The 23,407-nt window shown below is 40.7% G+C and overlaps 1 protein-coding gene and 1 long non-coding RNA gene across 2 annotated transcripts; one reads left to right on the top strand and one right to left on the bottom strand.

Moving 5' to 3' along the window:
* Positions 1–530: 530 nt before the first annotated feature.
* LOC120306114 lies at positions 531–4,028 on the bottom strand. Its single transcript, XR_005556174.1, has 2 exons — positions 3,773–4,028; positions 531–2,108 (listed from the first exon to the last, which is right to left on the bottom strand). It is a non-coding gene; the product is annotated as an uncharacterized LOC120306114 (long non-coding RNA).
* Positions 4,029–4,278: 250 nt separating this feature from the next.
* On the top strand, positions 4,279–22,847 carry LPCAT3 (lysophosphatidylcholine acyltransferase 3). Its single transcript, XM_039338783.1, has 13 exons — positions 4,279–4,526; positions 13,311–13,418; positions 13,533–13,639; positions 13,823–13,916; positions 14,167–14,204; positions 16,724–16,902; positions 17,145–17,253; positions 18,200–18,286; positions 19,194–19,360; positions 20,176–20,323; positions 21,157–21,315; positions 21,413–21,539; positions 21,623–22,847. The coding sequence occupies exons 1-12, from the start codon at positions 4,397–4,399 to the stop codon at positions 21,527–21,529; spliced, it is 1,443 nt and encodes a 480-aa protein (XP_039194717.1). The 5' UTR covers positions 4,279–4,396; the 3' UTR covers positions 21,530–21,539; positions 21,623–22,847.
* The last annotated feature ends 560 nt before the right edge of the window (positions 22,848–23,407 follow it).

Raw genomic sequence — 23,407 nt, 5'->3', positions numbered from 1 at the left:
TCTTCTTAGCAACATTTTTGGGAGTAGTTTGCCATTGCATGCTTGTAGGGTTGAAAGAGTATCTGGCTCAAAGTCACCCAACTAGCTGGCTTTGTGCCTAAGGCAAGACTGGAACTCACTTCTCAGTTTTTAGCCTGGTGCCTCAACCACTACACCAAACTGGCTCTCCACTCTTCAGACTGGTAGGGTAGGGAAAAGATGAACTTACACTGGCCGTTACTGTAAATTATAGCCTGCTCATTATGTGGACAGTAAAAAAAAATACAGAAACAAAAGTAGATTCTCTAAAATCTGAATAGTCACTTACAATCCTTTTAGTGTATCAGTGCAAAATGATACACTGTAATGCTTGGCATTATAAAATGTGGCAGCCCTCCAAATGTCTGTCCTTTAGCCATGTCCCCATTTGCAACCAACCTTGCCATGCTATTTTGTTTCTGTTGTGTTCCCATAATGTTCTCTTCAACTCAAGACTAGACCATGAGTATGTTAAGTATGCTGTTGTTAAAATAATATTAAGGACAGCTTCAGAACAGAGAAATCATGTTGGGCTTTACTATTCCTTTAACATGGTGAAAAATGTGATGGCTAAATTATTGAGAACAGAGGCAAGATAGGAATCAGCCAGCAGAGACAAGAGGCATGATAGGAATCAGATTGCTTTCACCTATCACAACAGATTAGAGAAGGATATAAGTATATGGCTGCTAAAACTACCTTGACTGGGGTAGTTCAAACCCTGTTTTAGGCCTGAAAATCACCATGTCACATTGAACTATTGGTGCTGTCTCAGAAATGTTGTGCCCAATCAGCAGTGGCAGTGAGGTCTGACATTTAAAACATCCCCTTCAAGGAGCACCCAACAAGGAGTTTGGACAAGAGAAAAGAAGTCACCATCATTGTCACAACTACACGGTAAATGCAGCAGAGGTGGTTTGTGGGTAGTGTACAAGCTGTCTTGCTTGACTCATTTCTCAAAGCAGGGAGCTCAGTTGAAGTCAACAAGACAACGGCCTGATCTGATGTTGTGTATTAGAACTTCAGAATGAGGGAATCAACACGCTGGCTTTTCCACCCATCTAACAGGCCTATACTACTACTACTACTACTACTACTACTACTACTACTCTTTCAGACAAGGGAGTCTCCCCTTCTGCTTCCATGGATCTTCTCAAGGACACCCAAGTATAGCTGGGAGGCAGCAAGGTAAACCTTCTCAGGTTTAATGCTTTTGGAATCGGACTCTTACCCCTACTTGTATGGTCCCTTCCTTTTGAGAGCCCTTAGAAAATTCAGGGAAGACAATTTCCCACAGATTGGGCTGTAGCTTCCTAGTGCTCTTCCTCTAGGAGAACTCAGGTTTTCAGGAGACAAACACCTTACTTCTCCTGCAACAGAGTGGGATTTTCTTACCTCCAGGTTAGGCTTTCGAAAACACTGAACAAACAGCCTGTCCTGTTGCTTCCAGACTGAATTAAATTAGAGGGGAGGTTGCACTAAGTTACAATGTGAAACCTTTGGACACAATAAATGAATTCTCCAATAAACTATAATTTAAAAGCCCTCATGACTTAATTGGAATCTATGAATGTGTATCAATACTTCTTTTGGTGAGGATATATCAGCCCAAAGTTCAAGACATTCAAAACTTACTGCTTAGAAGTGGAAGCCATACAACAAGCCTCTCAAACATTGATTGTCTACAGGGTTTAAACCTAGCCAACATGGAGGACATTACTAATATAATTAGGCTTTGCCCATATTCTTCAGCACAAGAGCTCATCTGATACATGCAGGTAGTTGGAGGAGGTAGATGAGGACTCTATATTTGCTTGCCCTGGTTACTTGGACTATGTGGTAACAGTTTCTACATAGAGAGCTACGACTTGATTAGCAGCTAAATTAAACATAATATGTGGCACCACTAGAATGGTAAAATCATGTGTATAAAATCATGTCCGAAGGTTTTTCATCTCAAAGGGCCCTTTTCAGCCTCTGATCATCCCAGTGACAGAATATTCGTATTGGACTTCTTTCTCCGCCATTTTTCTCCCATCCTGCATGAGTGTCCCTTTTCCTCCATTCTTTTTTGCCCAATAATTGGAAGTCTGTAGGGAAACAACAAATAACATATGCCATAATGCTTTGCTAGATTAGTTTTGCTACCCTAAATGAAAAAAAAAACATATTGATTCAACAGATCAATTCAAATACTGAATGGGCTCCGTTGCTCTCATTTCCCCACCCTACTACCTCTGCTTTAAAAGGCCCAAAAGCTCCATGTCCCGCACTCTATCACCTGACTTATTAGCTTCCTACCTAGAGTTCTTACAGAGTTGTTCTGTTATCTGGGCCAAATATCTATAATTTACTATTATTTAAGACAATGCTGTTTGGCTATTTTTTCGCTCTCCACTAAGTCCATTTTATTGTGCCAGTTCCAGTTTTATGCGGAATATATATCATGTAATGTTGTAGGAATCTGTGTAAGTCTGCTCCTTCTTGGCACCTCTCTGACCTCCCCCCCCTTCGCCAATTAAGACTGTGACTGATTTTGGCCACTGTACTATGAGAACGTCTTCAGGGCAGATACAGATAGCATTAAAATATTATACCATGTTCTGTCTAAGTGTGTCAAAGCTTACCTTCTGTTTCTCAGCTGGTATCTTCACGGTGTAGGATTGCACCCTTAGGCAACCAATGTAAATAGTTGTGTTTAGATTTTGTGAAACTGTTTGCTTCTTTGTGTTTGCATAATTTATGGCAAATTCATTGTCTGATAAGTGTTTTTATGAGCAATCAAAAAGCAGGATATAAATATATTTATTCTAAATGTTTCAAAATAAAATTATTTATCAAGGTGTATTTTTATTACTAACATCTCTATGTGGCTCTGCAACAGTGCAGAGTAGCATCTACACCAGGGGTTCTCAACCTGTGGGTCGGGACCCCATCTGGGGTCGAACGACCATTTCACGGGGGTCGCCAAACAACGCAGTCCGCCATTTTTTCCCCCTTTTCCTTAGCTGTGCTACTCCCTTTTATTCTATTGGCTTTTGAAAGCCAATAGAAGAGACTCTCTTGAATAGAGTCTGATTCTATTGGCTTTCAAAAGCCAATAGGAATTGTCCAGGCTGTCTCTGCCCTACTGAGCCCGCCAAAAGTCCCATTCTGCAAATGGTGCTGCACCAGTTGAGTAGTCCTCGACTTACAACCGGTTGAGTAGTCCTCAACTTACGACCGGTTGGGGGTCGCGGCATTAAAAAGGTTGAGAACCACTGATCTACACAAAACCCAGAAGTAATCCAATTTAAATTTAATTTCCAATCCAGTGGCATATAAATTAAGTAAAATATTTTGTAAAATATGTAATAAAAAGTATTCAAAAATAATTTATTATAACAATGTTGAATAATTGCCCTGTTTCATGTGTTTATAAAGAATGCTAAATATTTTAATATTTAAAAAGTTTTTTTTTAATTTTATACTCTATAAAAACATCCAAGAATTTTTTAAAATGTCTATTTGGCTAGGAAAATTACTAAATAATCCCCAAAACTTGATCCTTTACTTTTAAAGTAGTAGGGAAAATTTATCTATTCAGTTCTGCCTCTTGAATTAATTACAATATAATAAAATATATTGGGGGGGGGAAACCCACGCTTATATATGCCTATTCAATTTTGCAGGTAACAGGTATTGCATTTATTCCAAGGAAATACTGTTAACAGTTAAGCATTCATGTTTTTAAGGAATAAATTTGCATACGTACACAATAAAGAACTGACGTGAGAAATACATGTTCACGCTGGAAGCCGGGCAAAGTCTTGCGCCTCTATTTGAATACTGATGAATAGGCGGAGTCTACTTTACTACTGACAGGTCTAGAACCACGAAAGGAACCTTCGGACCTCCTGCGGGGAAACACGACCACTCTCTCCAGTCTGCCTCCTTATGTCCGACAGTAACCTCGGCAATACCTCCTCCTCCTGACCCCCTCCCTTTCTGGCTCTCTCCTGTCTTAGAACAGCCAATGAAAAGCTGAGAACCGCCTCACGCTCTGGACGCCACCCTTCCTTCCCAATAGAAATGGCTCCCCTCAACTCTCAACAAACTAAATGTCCCTTCACGTGTGTGCGTAAGGGAGGGGGTGTAAAAGAGGTGCGGCTAACCTTTGCCTCAGTTAAGCGTTGAAGTTCTTGCTCCACCCTTCAGCCACCTGTTAGCCAATGGAAGATGGGAGCCGGGAGTCTTGAAACCAATCGGCGCGACAGAAAAGTCGGCAGGGGCGTGGCTTAGGTGCGGGGGCCGCCGCGGCGGTACTACTACCGCGGTTATTAACCGGGTTCGAAAGGGGTAACCGACTGGGGCTCGGTTGGGTGGTCCGGCGGAAAAGATGGCGGAACATCTTGGAAGCGCCATCGCCGCCGAGATGCGGCGCTGGCTCGGTACGAGCCTGGCCGACATAGCGAAGTCGTTGGGCAGTTCGGAACAGGCGCTTCGCCTCATCCTCTCAATCTTCCTGGGTGAGTAACGGCGGGGAGAAGGGACGAATGTTGCAGTTCGCTGCCACGAGGGACAGAGATCGAGCCTGCCCGGGGCCCCCCTCGGGATGCCTAAAAAGCCCCGCGTCGTCTTGCCTTTCCAGGGTCAAATTGAGGCAGAGGTCGGGGTGGGCGACTGGGCTTCTTACGCGAATAGGGGCGGCCCCCGTGAAACTGGATCTTGGTGAGCTGGGCGATCTTTCATGCCTGATCTGACATATGATCTCCTGTACATACCTTTTTTTGCATTTATAGCCGTCCTTATTGCCTTACAGATATCTGGCGTCAACCCCAGGTTGTCATAAATCTTTGGAGCAACAAACTCTTCTAAATGACAGTCTAAGAAGGAGGGGGTGGTAGGGCTTCTGTTCCTCTCTAACCGGATAAACGAGCAGCCTTGTATGACAGGTTGCTCCTACTGACTCCTCTCCTTTATATGCCCCCAGGGGTATCTGCATAAAAAGTGTGGGAAATAGGTCTTTAAAGTGTTAAGGACTCTGTTTTTCCTGTCTATCCTGGCTGTTAAAGGATCAAGGAATAGACTGTACTTCTCTATGTCTGGTACCCCACTAGTTGCAATGTCCCATTTAAAATTTAGAATAGCAAACTCTGAAAAAAACAGCAAAAGAAAAGATAGCAAAACTATTTTGCAGGAATGGCAACTTTTTCACTCCAATTTTTGCTTAGACATTTCTATCTGCCTTTTGCATCAGTACTTAATAACTGGCAATAGGACCTTGAATGAGGAATTGTTTTTCTTAGGGGATGGTTAAATATGGGGAATGAATATGAATCATTAGCTCAAGAGTTGGCAAAACTTTAAAATATTATGGCTTGTAGATGTTGGAGGGATGCATATTTATGAAAAAGAAGATGACTGCTTAATGTTCTGTTCCAATTTGTTAATCTAAATTGTGAAAATGAACTCTAGATCTGGGAATTTGAAATACCTCTAATGCTGAAACATAAGAAGGTGGTAATTATAGTTCCAAATGGAACTATTGCTATATTGTGTTCTTACAAAACAGAAAGGAATTTTATTTTTTATGAATGCACTAGTACAGTGGTTCTCAACCTTGCTAATGCTGCGACCTCATAATACAGTTCCCCATGTTGTGGTGACCCCCAACCACTTATACATCACCGGGTGCCAGGGGCGTGGCCAAAGAAAAGGGGGAAAAATGGCGGACAGCCTTGTTTGGCGACCCCCGTGAAATGGTCGTTCGACCCCAAATGGGGTCCCGACCCATAGGTTGAGAACCACTGCACTAGTAAGAAAAAATACAGGTATCACTTGCTTACTTTAATTACCATTCAACCCTAGAAGTTATCCTTCTGTATGTTTAAGTCTAAGTTGACAACAGCAAGTCTTAATCTTTCTGAATTCAGTGGGAAATTCTGATTTTCTACAAAGAAAACCATATTATCAATTGCAAACACGATAATGTATGTCAGAGGACATTAAACCACAATGATCCAGAGCTCAGTGACAGGCATATACATTTTGTTTGATCTCTGAAAATTCTTTCTACCTAATGTGTTACCTCTACTCCAGAAGATGGTAGAGGACAGGAAGGCCTGGAGAAACGTTGTTCATGGGGTCGCGATGGGTCGGACAGGACTTCACAATTAACAACAATATGTTACCACTCAGTTGGGTGCCTCACCCAACAAATAAGATATATATATATATATATATATATATATATATATATATATATATATATATATATATATGTTTTCTGAGGTTTTCGCGGGTGTTTGTAGGTCTTTGGTTGTTCGGGTTTTCTCCCGCGTAAAATTGGAAGTGTCTTGGCGACGTTTCGACAAAGTCCCATTCGTCATCTTCAGGCTGGTGCTTTCAGCTTCGTGCTGAGAAAGACATTTAATAAAACCTAGCTTTCATCGGAAGCTTCCGACATCGTCAGGGTTAAACGCAGTCATTGGGAAGAAGCTTATATATGATCACTAGGTGCCTGCATCCGACTTCTGGACCGTGTCACCGGTCCCAGCTGATCGAATTGCACTCTAAGCATACCCTTCACATCAGCGCCCAGCCCTTTCCTGTTTCTGTTCCGTACACTATTGTTCACTCCTCCATCGCCAATTCTGGGGCTGAGTGGGGTCCTCTCCCATCCCTTCTGGGTGGTAGTTGTTTCCATCCCCCCGCCCCCTTGTGCCCAGTTCTCCTTGCTAAGGGTCCTGGGGTGCGGGCCATTCAGTTCTCTCCTAATCTCACCGCACGCTCCGATTAAACTCCGGCCAATTCCCCTCACCCCTTGGGATTGCGGCTCGGGTGTTTCCCTTTGTTCTATGTTTTCCACCCTCCTGTCCCTTTTTACGTGAGCAGTCCTTGTTTGCCTCTCGTTCAACTTAACATCTCTTTCCTTATCTTCACTTGAGGCATTCTTTATCACCGCCATGTCAATGGTATTTTGCCATCCAATCCGTTGTTGATGATTGTCATTTCCGTTCAGCACAGATCTCTTGTACTTATTTTTCACGGGAGGATCCTTCTGCCGTGGCTGTGGATGTTCTTTATTCATGATCTTGTGCTTTCGCGTCAAATCAGTTGGTAAAGTGTCTCTCTCCCCTTTCTGACGCAATCGGGTTATCATCGCATGTCTGCCGGTTCTATTGGCGGGTAGTCTGTCTTTGCCATTATCTCTAACCTCCACCTCTACTGGTCTGTCAGGGGGCGGGGGGATGGAAACAACTACCACCCAGAAGGGATGGGAGAGGACCCCACTCAGCCCCAGAATTGGCGATGGAGGAGTGAACAGTAGCATACGGAACAGAAACAGGAAAGGGCTGGGCGCTGATGTGAAGGGTATGCTCAGAGTGCAATTCGATCAGCTGGGACCGGTGACACGGTCCAGAAGCCGGATGCAGGCGCCTAGTGATCATATATAAGCTTCTTCCCAACGACTGCTTTTAACCCTGACGATGTCGGAAGCTTCCGACGAAAGCTAGGTTTTATTAAATGTCTTTCTCATTTATTCTCCTGGTGATCGTTATTTATTTGCTTTACAATATGAATATACCTGATTTTTTTTTGGTTCATTACTGTGCTGCTTTCTCAGCTGAAAGCGGTATATTATCACTTTGGAGACCAGGTACTAACAAAATCCAGCACATCTTGCCAATGGAATGCTATCCATTTGAGCTACATAATTCTTTCTGTTCAAATTAAGAGCCACTTGTAAAGATGGAATGCACTTATTTATGCATAAGAGCTCAATCATCTTACATTATGTATAAGATCTCAACATCTTACATCATCTCAAAATTCCAAAAGCGATTAGGTTTCATTGGTGGAACCAATAGTAATTAACTCTGTAGCTTTCATAGAAATCTTGGCCTTTCCATCCAGGGCGTTCTCTCTCCTATAATTAAAAGTACTTAGTTGTCTCCCAAACTTCTCTCTCTTTTAATCTCTGCTAAACTCATAGTAGAATGGCTTTAATTTAATGTTCTTCTTCCAGTTTTGGAAGATCAGAGAGCATGCCTGTCCAAGGATATACTTGGGCTTACATTCACTGTTTCCATCAACCATTCATCTAAGGGCTTGTATGGTGAGGAGGTGACTGTTGCTGCACCCTGTTCCATACTTCTGTATATTCCTGTATCTCAGTGGATGGTTATATTAAGACAACAGCAAGATGATTGCATAGCACACCTGTGCGTTGGGAATATTGCAAATTTGTAGATATTTTCTCATTTCAGACATGTGCTTAGTTAAGGCTTCCAAGGTGTGGTGTAAGATCTTCAGAACAGTCATGTTTGGAACATATATTCAGCACTGCGGCTTGCAAAGATTCTCAAATTTACATGGAATAGAAGTTTTTTTTACCTTTTCACATTAGCTTTCCCATTGCTTAATTAATTTCTAAATTTCCTCTGGTAGCTTTTAAAGCACAAATTTAATATAAGTAAAAGACATATCTGATGTATGTTCAGTTCTAGTATCTTACCTATATGTCAGTTATCAAAGTGTTAACATTTAGGTTTTGGGAATTCTTAGCTTATATATATTTTCTTGTTGGAATAGTAATATTGCTATACCATTTGACGCTGTACTGAAAAAAGGAAGGGAGGGAGGGAGGGAGAGAGGGAGGGAGAGAGAGAGAGAGAGAGAGAGAGAGAGAGAGAGAGAGAGAGAGAGAGAGAGAGAGAGAAGTTCTGTAGTCCAACCTCCAAGTCAGGATCCCACATCATACTATTCAGTCATGCCTCCTGTGATTGGCAGCATTTTATAATGCCTTAAGTATGGTGATATCTTCTTTGTAGGCACTGGGATAGAAATGTTTGCATGCAAAGCATATGCTCTGTTACTGTTATGTGGTTCTTCATAGAGAAATAACTGAAAGCCCCAAAGCTCAGGCAGTCTGAGTTGACTAGATTACAGTAATGGCGATGATTTTGTACTTTTAAGGTTAACATTGGGCTGTAGCAAAAATAGTGTGTTGATTGTTTGCAATGCTATTTGGAGGTAAGTATAACCTGAAGGGTTAAGGTGACAACATTTATTGACAAATAGAGAGCAATAATGAAAGAGCAATGGATAAAATTGTTGCATACTTGGAATCAGAAAAAAATCATCTTGACTCCATTGATATCTTCCCCTAGCTCTTGTTCATTTGTACAATAATAATTCATTTCAATTCAGTTTTCATGGAAGGAATTTTCAAACAATTTGGACCTGTTGCTAATAATTACAAACCTGTCGCTCAATTTCTACAATTGTTTATAGGACAAAAAAATCCAAATAAATCAAAAGTATATACAACAAAAAGGATAAAAAATTATGAAAGCAGAATAGCATTAGCAGAGATAAGCACTTTAGATTTAAATTAAAAAGCTGAAAAATAAGAATGTATCTCTGAACTAAAGCATACATATATTGAACAAATAATACAGATTAAAGGAGACTTGTGAAGAAAACCTCCTCTATTGGAATATCATAATCCATGGTTTCTGTCTGTCAGTTTTGTTGGCAGAGAACAAGGGGAAAGGCATCTTGCGAAGTTTTTAATGCACAAAAGCAAACTATGTATGTATGCACTATTAACTAAATGTATATTCAAGGTAGACTATTATTTTTTACATTAGCCTAGATCAGTGATGGCGAACCTTTTAGAGACCGAATGTCCAAAAACTGCCCCCCCACTCCACCCCACCCCGCCTGCCCACAAGGCCATTCACCGCCTCCAGGGCCCACCGCAAATCGCGCAGGCAGCCCAGCAGCGCCATGGCGGCCACACCCTCTGCTTATCTATGCTGCCTTGATTGTGCTGCTCCGCGTGGGCCACATTCGGGGGTGACTCTCCTCCAGGGGGCCTGCTGGTGAGGGGGTCATGCGGGAAGGAAAGGCTGGGGCAACAGAACGTGTGCCCACAGAGAGGGCTCCGAGTGCCGCCTCTGGCACCCGTGCCATAGGTTCACCTATGGCACAGGATTGACAATCTTACAAAGTTTACAGGCTTTCATTTTAGTGCAGTTCCACATTAGCAGCTTTTAAAGAAGATGGTAGTGTTCCTACAGCTTATATAATTTTGGATTCTGAAAATCAGCATTTTTCTTTTGAAATTCTTTGCTTCTCTGGGTATGTAGACAAAATTTGGAGGTGTAAAAGACAACATGTGTGATGATCTTGCAAAAGATATGAGCATCGTGATTCACGCCATGTACAGAGTGGTTGTGTGAACTTGGTCCTTAAAAATATACATTTGCCATTAGAATTACTGGTTTATTAGAAAAAGGGGTATGTATTTTTTAAGCCTGGCATTCTTCTGAGAAGCAGAAGAGAGAAATTGTAAATACACATATGCAAATACATTGCACAGTATGCATTTGTTTTGTCCCAGTGCTGCTTTTGGGAATTGCATTTCAGATTTATAATCTTCATAAATGTATTTAAGCCAGAGATATAAACAAATGCAAATCACAGGCAATGGATTGCTGTGTTTCTTTTTCTTTCAGTGCATTTTTATCATGCCCTTTCATTTTCTACATAAATGTTCCCATATTATTGAGCTATTTTAATAGTGCTGTAGAAAACTAGGCAAATCTGATGAGTTTAATTGATTCCCTAAAAAAAAAATTAAACCTGATATATACGGCAGCTTATAAGTAATATGGATTTGAGTCTTTGGAATTATTTGGAAGCTTTTTGAATTCTGCAAAATCTCCTAAAATTTCAAAATTAACTATAAATTGAGAGTGTCCCTTTGCAGGATTTTTGTAAGTGAGAAAGACGCTTGTAGAAGTTGTATAGTTATTAATAACTGGGTCTTAATATCATTCATGTATGCATGCGTGTATAAAACATGTATCCAGGAAGCTTGAGATGGGCATATTGATTCAGAGGGGGAGAAAAGTGTGAAATCCAGTTTATGATATTGCTTCTATTTTATATGGCAGCTGGGTTACCGTATTGCCAGCATGACCTACTCTAGTGGACAGAAAAACATGAATTACAGAATGTGGCATGCTTTGTTTTAAAAGCTCAGTTTATGAAACTGCATGTGTAACCGGCCAAAGAAAAAAAGCAGAAGTGAATTGTGGCGGCTTCTCTTGCAGCTTGGGAAAGATAAAATATTTTGTAAAGACATATAAAATTTTAGTACCGTAGGATAGATTACTAATACAGTATTTTATATCTCTTTATAAAACATAGGAAAATATTGTGATTAGAGAGACAAAATAACTGTCTTAATTGGGGACTATTGGGGACTTCTAAGGAAGTAACTCAGGAAATCCTTTTACAGTTCCATTAGAAACTTTCTTGTGGCTATTTTAGAGTGAAATTTAAATTTATTCTGCTCATTTGAAACAGAAACTTGCTTTATTTGTGCTGAGGTGCATTGCAGCTCTATAAAGCTCTAGTTATCACATCAGCATAGAAGGCATGAAAGGAAGTAAGGGGTTTTGTATATATCAGTAGAGCAGGGGTGTCAAACTCAATTTCATTGAGGGCCACATCAACATTGCGGTTGTCCTCGGGGGGGGTAGGTGTGGCCAGGGTGGGCGCAGCCTACTGGGTGGACGTGGCTGGAGTGGGTATGGCCTACTGGGTGGGCATGGCCAGCTCTACATCATTCGCATCAAGGGTGCCTGTGGGGGCCTGGGCAGGAGTGGGACAGATCTGATGGTCTCTGGCAAAAGGGGGTGGGACCGGGGCAAGCACCAAGGCATAGTCCACTGGAAGAGCCTCGCTGTTCCTCTCAGGCCATGCGAGGGGGAGCTGGATGGTGCCGCGGGCTTCCCGGAGCCCTGGGCAGCAGAGGTCAAATGCCCAGCCTGGCCCTCATGCACCAAGTTCAGCCCCACTACCCCAAGGGGATGCCCAGCTGCACTTACCTCCTCCTCAAGGCTGCTGCTGCTTGCTCTCCTTAGCCAGGTTGCTCGTGATGGGTTGAGGGAAGAGTCAGAGGGAGGCCCATTCCCTCTCCATGGAAGGAGACCTAGCTTTGTATCCAAAGCTTCCTTAGCAATAGGATAGGAGACCCCCAGGATAAGCCAGGAGGAGGGGACAAGGGGATGGTGAAAGGGCAGCAGGGCAGGACTAAGGCAGGTCTTCCCTCAGACCCTCCCTCCCTCCCTCCCTCCCCTTCCTTCCTTCCTTCCTTCCTTCCTTCCTTCCTTCAAACAGAGCGGTGGGAAAATATTTGAGATGAGGGAGAAAAACAGGCAAGAAACGCAGCTGGGGAGGTGTCACCCTTCGTGAGGAATGAAGAAATGCACCATCACCTGGAAGTGGCCAGCACATGGCCCTCACCTACTTCACATATCTGGCTTGCTGGACTCTGGGGGAGGGGATGCCATGAGCAACGTGAGAGTTGACGTTACCTGCGCAATGCCGTCCAGCCCCCAGCCAGCCTGGTTTCGGCAGGCAGCAAGGCACTCTCCTCACAATGCCAAGAGGTTGAGCCAGGCAGCGCGAATCCGAAAAGAAGTGTGATGCCACCCAGCCCCCAGCCTGCCTGGTTTTGGCAGATAGCAGGGCGCTCTCCTCACAGCGCCGAGAGGCTGAGCCGGGCAGTGTGAAGCTTGCCAGCTTAGCACCTTGCCACCCGGGGACTGAGCGGCATCGCGCTTCTTTTTGAATTTGCAGCGCCTGGCTCTCGGCGCTGTGAGGAGAGTGCCCCGCTGCCTGCTGAAATCGGGCAGGCTGGGGGCTGAGCAGCGTTGCGCTTCTTTTTGGATTCGCGCCGCCTGGCTCAGCCTCTTGGCGCTGTGAGGACAGCACCCCACTGCCTGCTGAAACCCCTCCCCCAGAGCCCATCAAGCCGGATATGTGAAGTAGACAAGGGCCATTTGCTGGTCCCTTCGAGGCGATGGTGCATTTCTTTATTCCTCACAAAGGGTGACACCTCCCCAGCGCGCACCCAGGGGGCAGAGACAACGGGGCAGGGGCCGGTCTCTTGCTGTTTCCAGATGGCCTTGTGGAGCTGAATGAGTTTCAGCATAGATGGCCACTACAAAATTCTACATTGGCTGCTGGGCGGCCTGGGCCGGAGCCAAGATAGCGGAGGCCATTCCCTCACTGTTTCCAGGATGGCTTCGTGGGCCATATGAAACCATGTTGCAGTCTGCCTCCGGCCCCCGGGCCTTGTGTTTGACATGTCTGCCCTAAAACTATCACTATTTTCTATCAAAAAGTGGTTTGCATGTTGGACAGAAGATCAGAAAATAAGAATATATATAATTTATTTTGTGAAATACAGATGTGCTGTATTGATTTCAGTTGTTTTCTCTCTTTAGGATACCCCTTTGCCTTGTTCCAACGCTACTTCCTTTTCCAGAAAAGTGACTACCTCATTCACATCTATAATACAATAATAGGACTTTCACTTGCTTACTTCAACTTTGGTAAGAGAGCTGAGAAGAAGACTGCCCTACTAGTGAGCACTGGGAAGGTGTCTGGGAGGGTGTACAATGCTGCTTGTCTATATGGTTTGTAACCATGCCTATTTACTTTCTTAGGGCCACAGATCTGTCACTCTCTCATATGTGTCTTCGTACAGTTTCTCATCTTGAGGCTCATGGGTCGCACAGTCACTGCCATTGCCACTACCTTCTGCTTTCAGATGGTAAACATTTATTTAAATTTACTTGCCACCCAATTCCAATGAACATACTTCCTCCCTTCATGCTTTTCTATGGAATTCTGATTTTGTCTGGGTCTGATGGTTTCAGCAAGTGCTGTGAGGAAATTTCAAGCAGAGAAAATAGAATCTGTGCAATAGCATGTGATTTTAGCTAATGTTTTTCAGACGTATTTGATGGCTGGCTATTATTTCACGACCACAGAGCACTATGACATCAAATGGACCATGCCACATTGTGTCTTGGCTCTAAAGATGATTGGTAAGTAATTCCATTCCATGCAGTTCCTGATCTATGCAGTTCCATCTGGTCCCTTTATTTTCACTCTTGCGATTTTAATTTATTGCCTTGGAGTTCCCAGAGTTCTTGTATCTTTAAAAACCATAATTGACAATTCACACCCAGACGTTTCTTAGCTCAGCTGTGACTAGATCCATAGCAGTTCTATATTGGCTGCCCCTAAAGTATTCAATAGGCATATTTCTTGTTTGATAATGTATATTTTTTGTAGGTTTGGTTATTGATTACTATGAAGGCAGGAAGGAAGAGGTGAGTAGAACCAGTTTTTTCCCTCCATTATTCTTTAATCATGAATTGGAATCATAAGAGAAATTGAAAACACTTCTGTGACTCATAGCAGATCACCTGTGATTGTAAGGACATTCCCAGAATATTCGTTATAAGATAGAAATCATCACACATTTAGATTGAGACTTCAAAATGAAATTAAATACTTAGTGGAAATTCACAATAAAGGAGAAAGAGATCTTACAGCAATTGAAGTCTAGATAGCTGTTAAGCTGGTGAGCAGACTTAAATCTCTTTAGCTGCAAACTGAGAGCTTAAAAGTATGTGTTTATTAAGAGAATAGAACTTACAGACATTTGTTTTTATTGCACCATCTTTCAAAAAGACTCAAGTGGAAAGGAACATTCTTACATCTCACAGATCTTAGATAGTGGCACCCTCACTCCTTCATTTAAACAGTGCAAACTTCCTTTATTGTGAACATTTCTTTTTGCTTCCATTAAATATATGTGGAAGATTAAAGCAAAAAATAACATGACATCATTGAGCCATTAGAAAAATCATTGTATTCCATTTAGATGAAGATTTACAAATAAACCAAGAAAGGTAGTCTTATGAACTTCGGTGTTGGTGAAGCTTCCAAGGTAGAGACTAACAACATTTATTTGAATAGTTATAAGCATTCAGGCTTATCTATGCATCAAACTAAAAATAAAGAAAGGATGAGATTTTTGTATATGTGTGACTAAAACTTTTATTGTACTACATTCATTCTGAGTGGAAGTAAATGATCCCGAAGGCATGCAACTTGGATGTTTCTCAGAGAAAGTACAGAGTTATTTAAAATATAACAAAGGTTCTTCATGGGAATATTGGAGGCAAAGTATTAAGATAAAGTCTCCATATTTATAAAATTATTTATTTCATTTGTTTACTAGCCTGTTTTGCTGCTTCATTCAAGCTAACTCTATTGTATGAATATAAATTCCAGCAGCTAAACTTCCCATTGATCCCATTCTATGCAATACACTCAGAGCTCTTCTTGGCAGACACTGGAACAAAATTAATTGGGCAGTCTCTGAAGTCCTAAATTTGAAGATAACGGAATTCTGTCAAAACCAAATTAGGCAGCCATACCATACTTATAGAGGCCAAATTCTAGCAAAATAGGAAAATCTCCATTACTTGGGCAGTAGAGGTGGTCCTCGACTTACAACAGTTCATTTGAAGTTATAATGGCACTGAAAAAGTGACCAATAACCATTTTTCACACTTATGACTGTGGCAGCATCCCCGTGGTCATGTGATCAAAATTCAGATGCTTGGCAACTGACTCATAGTTAGCTGCCAGATTGTGGTGTCCTGGGATCATGTGATCATCTTTTGTGACCTTCTGACAAGCAAAGTCAATGGGGAATCCAGATTCACTTAACAACCGCGTTACTAACTTAACATCTGCAGTGATTCACTCAACAATTATGACAAGAAAGGTCATAAAATAGGGCAAAACTCCCTTAACAACTGTCTTGCTTAGCAACACAAAGCATTGTGGTCATAAGTCAAGGCCTACCTGTAAGTTGCTTCAGAGCGATGGAAGTAGGCTTCCTCCAAATATTGAGAAAAGAAAAAGTGAAATAGCAAACACGATGTTCAATCTAATGCTTTTTTTCTCCTTTTCTGATTTTTAACTGTTTAGCCTTGTTATGTTTTTTTTAAACCCCAGATTTTATAATTATTCTTTAAAAGATTGTTGGCTTGGTGAGAATATTGTAATTCGGCTATATTATTTTGAATATTTTACAATGCTTAGATTAATTTTCTATCAGCTTGTCCTCAAGTCTCCTGTTAAAGACTACAAATAGCACTGAGGTGCCTTAAGAAGAACATAATATAGAAAATTTGTGTGAGTACTGTCTGCTGACGTCCGTAGGTTCCTGGCAGTTTGGTGCCAGGACAATGGAAGGGTATCTGTTTGTGTAGGGAGTGGTTTTTTTACTCATTTGGAACATGTGGCTTGTTAAATTGTAACAAGCACAATGAAAAGCTTGAAAAGTGATATTGGTAACCTTCCCAGATGCTGTAACCTTCATCTTATCATGGGTTCTGCTGTGGTTGTCTCCACTTCTGGTATCTGTTGCTGCAGTACCAAAGAATAAACTAATAAAACTGTGTAATTGGCAAGCACTTGAAATGCTTATTGCATCAAGGATATAAGAGGAAAGGATTTATTTTTCATTTACAACCATATATTTGTACAATTTGTTCTACTGTACACTAATTTATGCAGCTGTATTCTGTTTATTTTTTATATACCACTTCTCTTTAAAAGAGATCTTGAAGCAGCTTACAATAACATTCAAAATGATTAAAGAATTGTTTTTTTTTTCATCTAACAGTTTTTATTTATGCCAAGCAGTTGAAATTCTGAACTCTGAGTAAAGTCTAGGTATAGAAAACTAGGTTCTTTTGAGATTCAAAACCTTACAGGAAAGGTTTCACATAGGAGTGCTGATGTTGGTGTTTTTCTTATTATGGCGCAGGAATCCCTAGCCCCTGACCAAAAACAGTTTGCTGTCCGGGGAGTTCCTACTTTGCTTGAAGTCTCTGGCTTCGCCTATTTCTATGGTGCCTTCATGGTGGGCCCTCAGTTCTCCATGACACGATATCAGAAGTTGGTAAAGGGTGAGCTGACTGACGTTCCAGGCCAAAGACCCAACAGGTAAACTTCCATGCTGCTACAAACAACTGCCAAAGTCTCCCTCGTTAAGGATACATCTATGCAGCTTCCAAACTAGCCCAACATTATTAATACTATTTGCATTGGGAGCCATTTGGGGATAATCAACTTCTTTTGGTCGTGAAATGCTGGTGTTATGTGAACCGTTTCAGCCAAACCACGCTTTCCCTTTGTTTCAAAGTATGATACCAGAGGAAGTCTGAATTTTCTGACATTTGTTATAGCTTTGTTCCTGCTCTTAAACGTCTACTTCTGGGCACTTCCTTCATGATAATCTATACTGTGGCATCACCTTATATTGATGAGGAATATCTTGTCTCTGATGATTATATGGTAAGTAGTGCTAAAGGCTTCTATAACTTCGTATTAAGGAGAATAAAATAAAAAATAAAAATAGCGTTTGGCTACATTAGGATAACAGTTTAGCTCACAAGAAACTTTATAATGATTGTCTCTTGAATAACAACCTATAGTTCTCTGATCTACTCTTTTTAAAGTTCATCTCATCCAGATACGCTGAATTTAAATTCCCAGAATTTCAAATGAACATAAGATTTGAAATTCAACCAATCTAGAGGGCATTAGATTGAACAGCTTGATTTTAGTCATCTGCTAGTACAAATGAAACAGTATCCCTTGTTCCTAAAACAACACCAGTGTTTTTTCTCACTATTTGCTTTATTCAATTTTTTTATAAGTGATATATTGAGTAGTATCTTTTGATGAGGGAAAGCAATGCCCATGTATCACTAATATCTGCAATAAACCCTCTTCGTGAGTTGCCTGAGTCAAATTCTCAGATGTTCTCTGTGGGAATGCATGCACTCAGTGCTTTGATTTACACATCCTAACAATTTCTTAATAGTTCATATTTTGCCTGCTGTGGCTTTTTTTTTTTTTTTTTTTTGTATGCTGTTCTAAAATTTGAGACCAGGAAAGCTACTTCTGAAAGTGCCCTATTTGAGGTTCTGAGGTTGGGCTTATTTGTATCTAAGATGAACCCTGTGATTAAATGTTGGACTATTAAAAACAAATTTGCTCCTTCTGGCTTTTGAGCAATAACATTTTTTTGTATTTACTATGTAATTTTATTTTGATTTTTCAAAATGTCTCTAAATATAAAATACTTTTATGATTGGTTTATGATATTGAACTGCATTTTTATAGTATAAGCCACCTTGAAAAATTAAAATGATTAGTGCTAGGAATTTATAAAAAAAAATATTTTTTTTTGCTTCTGACACTAATCTTATCTTACAAATGTGCTCTTATAATGCAGAAACAATCCTTCTGGTTTCGCTGTTTTTATATATTGATCTGGGGCAAGATAATGCTTTACAAGTACGTTACCTGTTGGCTAGTGACGGTAAGCCTGGACGTTGGACAGTTTATTCCCTTTCTTTGGGGCCAACTTTGTTTTGACAAGGAGCAGCTATAAAACAATAATATATATACTTAATAGAAAAATAGATTTAAAAAAGTAACCAAAACGTAGAACTGTTAATCTTCAAAGGCCCTCGCAAGAGAGATGCATCTTTACAGAGAGTGAGTGAAGGCCAAACACAGTTCCCAGGTGATATTTAGGTCTCTATTACTTGGGCAGGCAAGGCAGTTCTGGGTTATCTAATCTATTCAGTAGTTTAAAATTTAACATCAATCCTTTAAACCAGACATGTCAAACTCACGATGTCACGTGACGTCGCGCAACATATCGGGACAGTTTTGCCATTACCAGCAATGGGGTGAGCGCAGCTTCCAGATGACGCATCCGGCCCGCAGGCCGGCAGTTTGACACCCCTGCTTTAAACTGTATCAGGGAAGCAATTTGGATTTAGTGCAGATCTTGTACCAGTTTATATCATCCAGGCACTTTTCAAGATTACTCCCACACAGAATCTGTTATAATAGCAGTTCAGGCTGTCACTAAGATGGGGAAAGGGTAGCTAAATGTGACTTCAGGAATCATTGTAGCTGATGGGTTTACTTAAATTGTTCAAATATATGCTCTTCACCACAGCTGCCACATGTGAATCCAGATCAAACTGGAAATCTCTTCTTTCAAGGAGACAGGCTGAGTCTACTCTCTAGCCTACTTCATTACTAATTAACACTGGATTTAATTTTAGCTTGTTGTTCTTCATCTAGCCCATTATTGTGTCTAGCCACTAATCCAGGGCATTGAATATGGCCCTGCAAATCTGTTTTCTAATTAGGTTAGATAGAATAATACTTAATTGGCATAACTTAATAATCCTATGTTATTTTCATTCCAGGAAGGAGTTTGCATCTTAACTGGGCTAGGCTACAATGGAAAGGATGAAAAGGGGTTACCACAGTGGGATGCTTGTGCCAACATGAAAGTCTGGATGTTTGAGACAACTCCTTATTTTACAGGAACCATTGCCTCCTTCAATACTAACACCAACAATTGGATAGCCCGGTGAGCATAACTTGGCTGTTTTCTGCAGAACAGTTTGAGTCAGCCGGAGAGTAAGAGTGGAATAGGAATGGAGATGGGGTTATATTTGGGGAGATTAGGTGATTTTTTTGTGCAAGGGCTAAGATCTCAGTGAACAATTTGCAGCTCCCACAGCGCTTTTGATGCTACTGCAGAAAATCAGCTGCAGGTCTCCCAGAGAGTTTGAGCAATACAATGCATAAAAACGAAAACAGAGAAAACTCCCAAACTCAATAATGTGGTATGACTCTGTCCTCTTACATCATTGCCCAACCTGCTGCAGTTTGTGGTTCTCTAAAAAATGTTAAGCCTTCCAAGATTGCTGTTTGGCTTGAAAAGCAGAGGATATACAGCTGGAGGCTAAGAGAATTGGGCTAGTCAATGCCTAAAATGGGAGTAAGAATTAAATACTGTTGCTTTGTTCCATGATGAAAGAAATGCAGCTATAGCCTTCTTCCACTTCCACCCCCCCAAAAAAATTACTCTAGGAATTATTTTGAGTAAGAGCAAGGAGCTATTCAAAGCACTGAAACAGTATCTCTGGTTTCTGGTATTCCCATTGAGGGCCTTTTATATCGTATTTGGAAGTTTTAGCAAGCAGGACTTGTATTTTCACACCATTCAAAGCTAGAGCCTGCTAACTTTTAATATTTGCCTTTTATTTTGAACAGCCTGAAGTTAAAAGAAAAATAAAATATTGGCAATTTCTTGGATGGCTTTGTTAGTGTTTTTTTTTCTGGAGAAACAAAATAATTATGTTGACACTTGCCCTGACAGTATTACATTTCCATTCCTAGCTATATGTACAAACGCCTGAAATTCCTAGGAAACAAGTTACTATCGCAAGCTTTATCTTTGCTTTTCCTGGCTGTCTGGCACGGGCTACACTGTGGGTATCTAGTTTGCTTCCAAATGGAGTTCCTGATTGTCACTGTGGAGAGGCAGGTGAGGACCTTTTAAAGTGTTACCTTAGATAATATTTAATATCTGGATCCATTTTTTTAAAAAAAGCAGACAGATTGAGTGAATTATAGATTGAATGACAAAGTTGTACTGAGGCATCCATGGGCACAAGTAAGAACAGTCAGACTGATAAAACCAGCAAATCCCATTTGTTTTCTACATGCAGCACTGCACTTACGCTCAAAGGGAATGGAACCTGTAACGGGATACTGCTTTCATTCTAGTGAAAGGAGCAAGATCAGGAGCCCCTAAAGCTGTATTTGGTTCCTTCACAGTTCATTGAATCAGGTGGTTTCAGATTACATTTTAGCACAAGGGTGGATCCAGCAATTATCACAATGTGGCAAGGACTTTTAAATACTGGAAGTTGCTTTTGAGCTTCCCCAGCGACACTTTTATGTTAAGTTGAATTCTTCTTAAGAGAATGAAATAAAATGTCAAGTCTGTGCATTTCAATGTGCTGAAGACATTAGTAAATGTAAATCCATGCAGGAAAAGAAATAAATAAATGCAGATTACATTCCTTGAAGTGGTTGACAGCTGCAACACATTGGCTTAGGGAAACAGTCTTTTGATGAACCCAGGGCAATTTGAAGCCGAGCAGTTTGAGGCTGATTGGCAACTTGTGATAATTTATTGAAATACCAAACAATTGTTGAAGCAATTGCTGTTCTAATGGGATGGCAATAAGCTACTGAAGAGATTTTTATGGGAGGAAGGAAAGTAAAAATGGGTAAGCAGCAGCACAGAGCCATGTTTTGTTTGTTCATCCGTAAGCTTAAAGGTTATTATGTTTTTGTTTTTTGTAATTACAGGCTATTAAACTGGTAAATGACAGTCCGTTTCTGTCTGCCTTGGCTTCAAACATCATCTTGAGGCCCTTCTTCTATGTGATTCAGCAAACTATTCACTGGATGTTCATGGGATATTCTCTAGTACCATTTTGCCTCTTTAGCTTGGAAAAGTGGATTAAGGTACCAAAAGAGCCAGATTCTCTGAAGAGGGCATTTCCCCTCTATTTACTGGCTGAAGAAAGACATAGCAAACTAACTTCCTCATCCTCTTTTGCAGGTGTACACGTCTATTTATTTCGTAGGCCATGTGTTATTCTTCACACTGCTGTTTACATTGCCTTATATGCGAAAAATATTTGTGCCACGAAAAGAAAAGTTAAAGAAAACTGAGTAACGGCCAAAAGGTGAGAGAACTATTCCTGAGTAGTCACTAGAGCATAGTGTTTTTGGATGACATCTAGCTGATTTATTTTGCTTTGCTTTTCAGATTGTACCATGTGTGCATTTATTACAGGATGGTTAAAGCGTCACCTGCCAAATTTGCTGTGGACAAACTGTATTACAGTGACTGGGGTGAGAGAGCACAGGGGTTAAGACCCCACACTGAGGGGAACAGGCTGCAGACCTCTGTACCCTTTCTACAGATTGCCTTATCTCAACGTCTCCCCAGACACTTCCACCTCTGCAGTGTCAGATGATTGTAAAGCACTTGATCCAGCTGCCATCTAGGAATGGAGCATCTGCCTGACTTTTTTACTTTCCAATTCCACTAGATAAAATTGGTCCAAGTTGCTTTTTCATTCATGCTTCAGCTGCTTCTTTTCACCAGATTTTGGAACCGGTACTATTTTTCTATTCTTACTAGTGTTATTTGTAGCTTATGGCAAAGAATGAGGAACATGGTTAAATGTGATATACTGATTCTTCAGAGGTTGACCTTTTCTCCTGTGTACACATGAAGGTTACCCACTTTATCTTCACACCTTGTTCTTGTGCCTTTAACGATGTGCACCACAGCAACTGAGTACACTTCTCTTTTTATACAGGCAGTTGCTTATATACAATGGCAATCCTGGTAGTTTCAGCAGTGGTGAGTACACTTTAGCCAAAGTGTTTGCTCGGATAATTCTATTTTTCCTGATCACTTGGAGGAGATAAATAGTTATAGGAATCTTTGCGAGGACAAGTGACAAAATAGTATGCATATCTTGTCAATTTGGCTATCACTGGGACTAGATGAGGCTACCTCTGGAAACAGTGATGGTATTGCTGTTATTCAATGGTCTCTAAGTATCCTCCAAAACTGTTTATTTAACTGACTTGCTATAGTTCATGGAGATACCGGGAAATATTTTTTAGATTGGAGATACAGGTGAAATGACTGTCATGAGACTTGCCAGTTCTATGTGACTGTCATGGCAAAAGCATAGCTAATCACAAAGGAAAATTAGTCTCCAGGAAGTTTTCTATAATCCCAGAGGAAACTTTAAAGGGCCTAAAGATATTGATACAAACAAATAAGATGCTAGAAGTTAGAGCTTTGTGCCATACCAGTTTCCTATTTATTTTTTGATTAAAATAATTTTGGGGAGGAAAAAAAGGTGGGATGGGGAACCTGGTGGACATGTACAGTAGTGGCCAAAATTGTGGAAACCTTTTGGGAAAAGTGTATTTTTGAGGTATGATGGCTAATAAACCACATTTTTTTTTGAGTAGTACCATAAATTTATTTATCAATGGAAAGATAATTTAATCAAGTATGCAATGCAACAAAGTTTGTTCAATTATCTGTATTGTATTCTATGAAAAGTTATAGCCAAATAAGCAGAAAAAGGAAGCACAACTTGCTTAGGTTGATATCAGGTAGCTTGTTCCTTCATCTGATTGTAGCCAATGAGCATGAGTGCTTAGAGAGCCAATCAGGTGTCATTTTGTTTTGGCAATGAGCCAATCAGATCACAGTAGGATTCAGTTATTGATGTCATGTATTGAAGCTGAGAGGAGGACATTTGTCAGTGTGTTATGTGATTGCTATCAAGCTAATTGGGTTTTTTTTGTGTTCTTTCATTTAGTGAGCTTGTAAAACATAATAAAATTAAAGTAATGGTGCAAAGAGTTGACTGGTTGCCCAGAAAGCGATGTAAACAATGCTACAATTATAAAGAAATAAGAAGAAAAATTGGTGGAAACTTAACCAAATGTGGCATTTCTACTGTACACTTTTCCCAAAAGGTTTCCACAATTTTAGCCACTACTGTACAGCAACTATTGC

The sequence above is a fragment of the Crotalus tigris genome, unplaced genomic scaffold (genome assembly GCF_016545835.1).
Source record: "Crotalus tigris isolate CLP2741 ecotype Arizona unplaced genomic scaffold, ASM1654583v1 scf7180000017716.2861928, whole genome shotgun sequence".
Lineage (NCBI taxonomy): Eukaryota > Metazoa > Chordata > Lepidosauria > Squamata > Viperidae > Crotalus > Crotalus tigris.
Note: the sequence above shows the minus strand (reverse complement) of the source record. Positions and strands in the feature narration are given on the sequence as shown.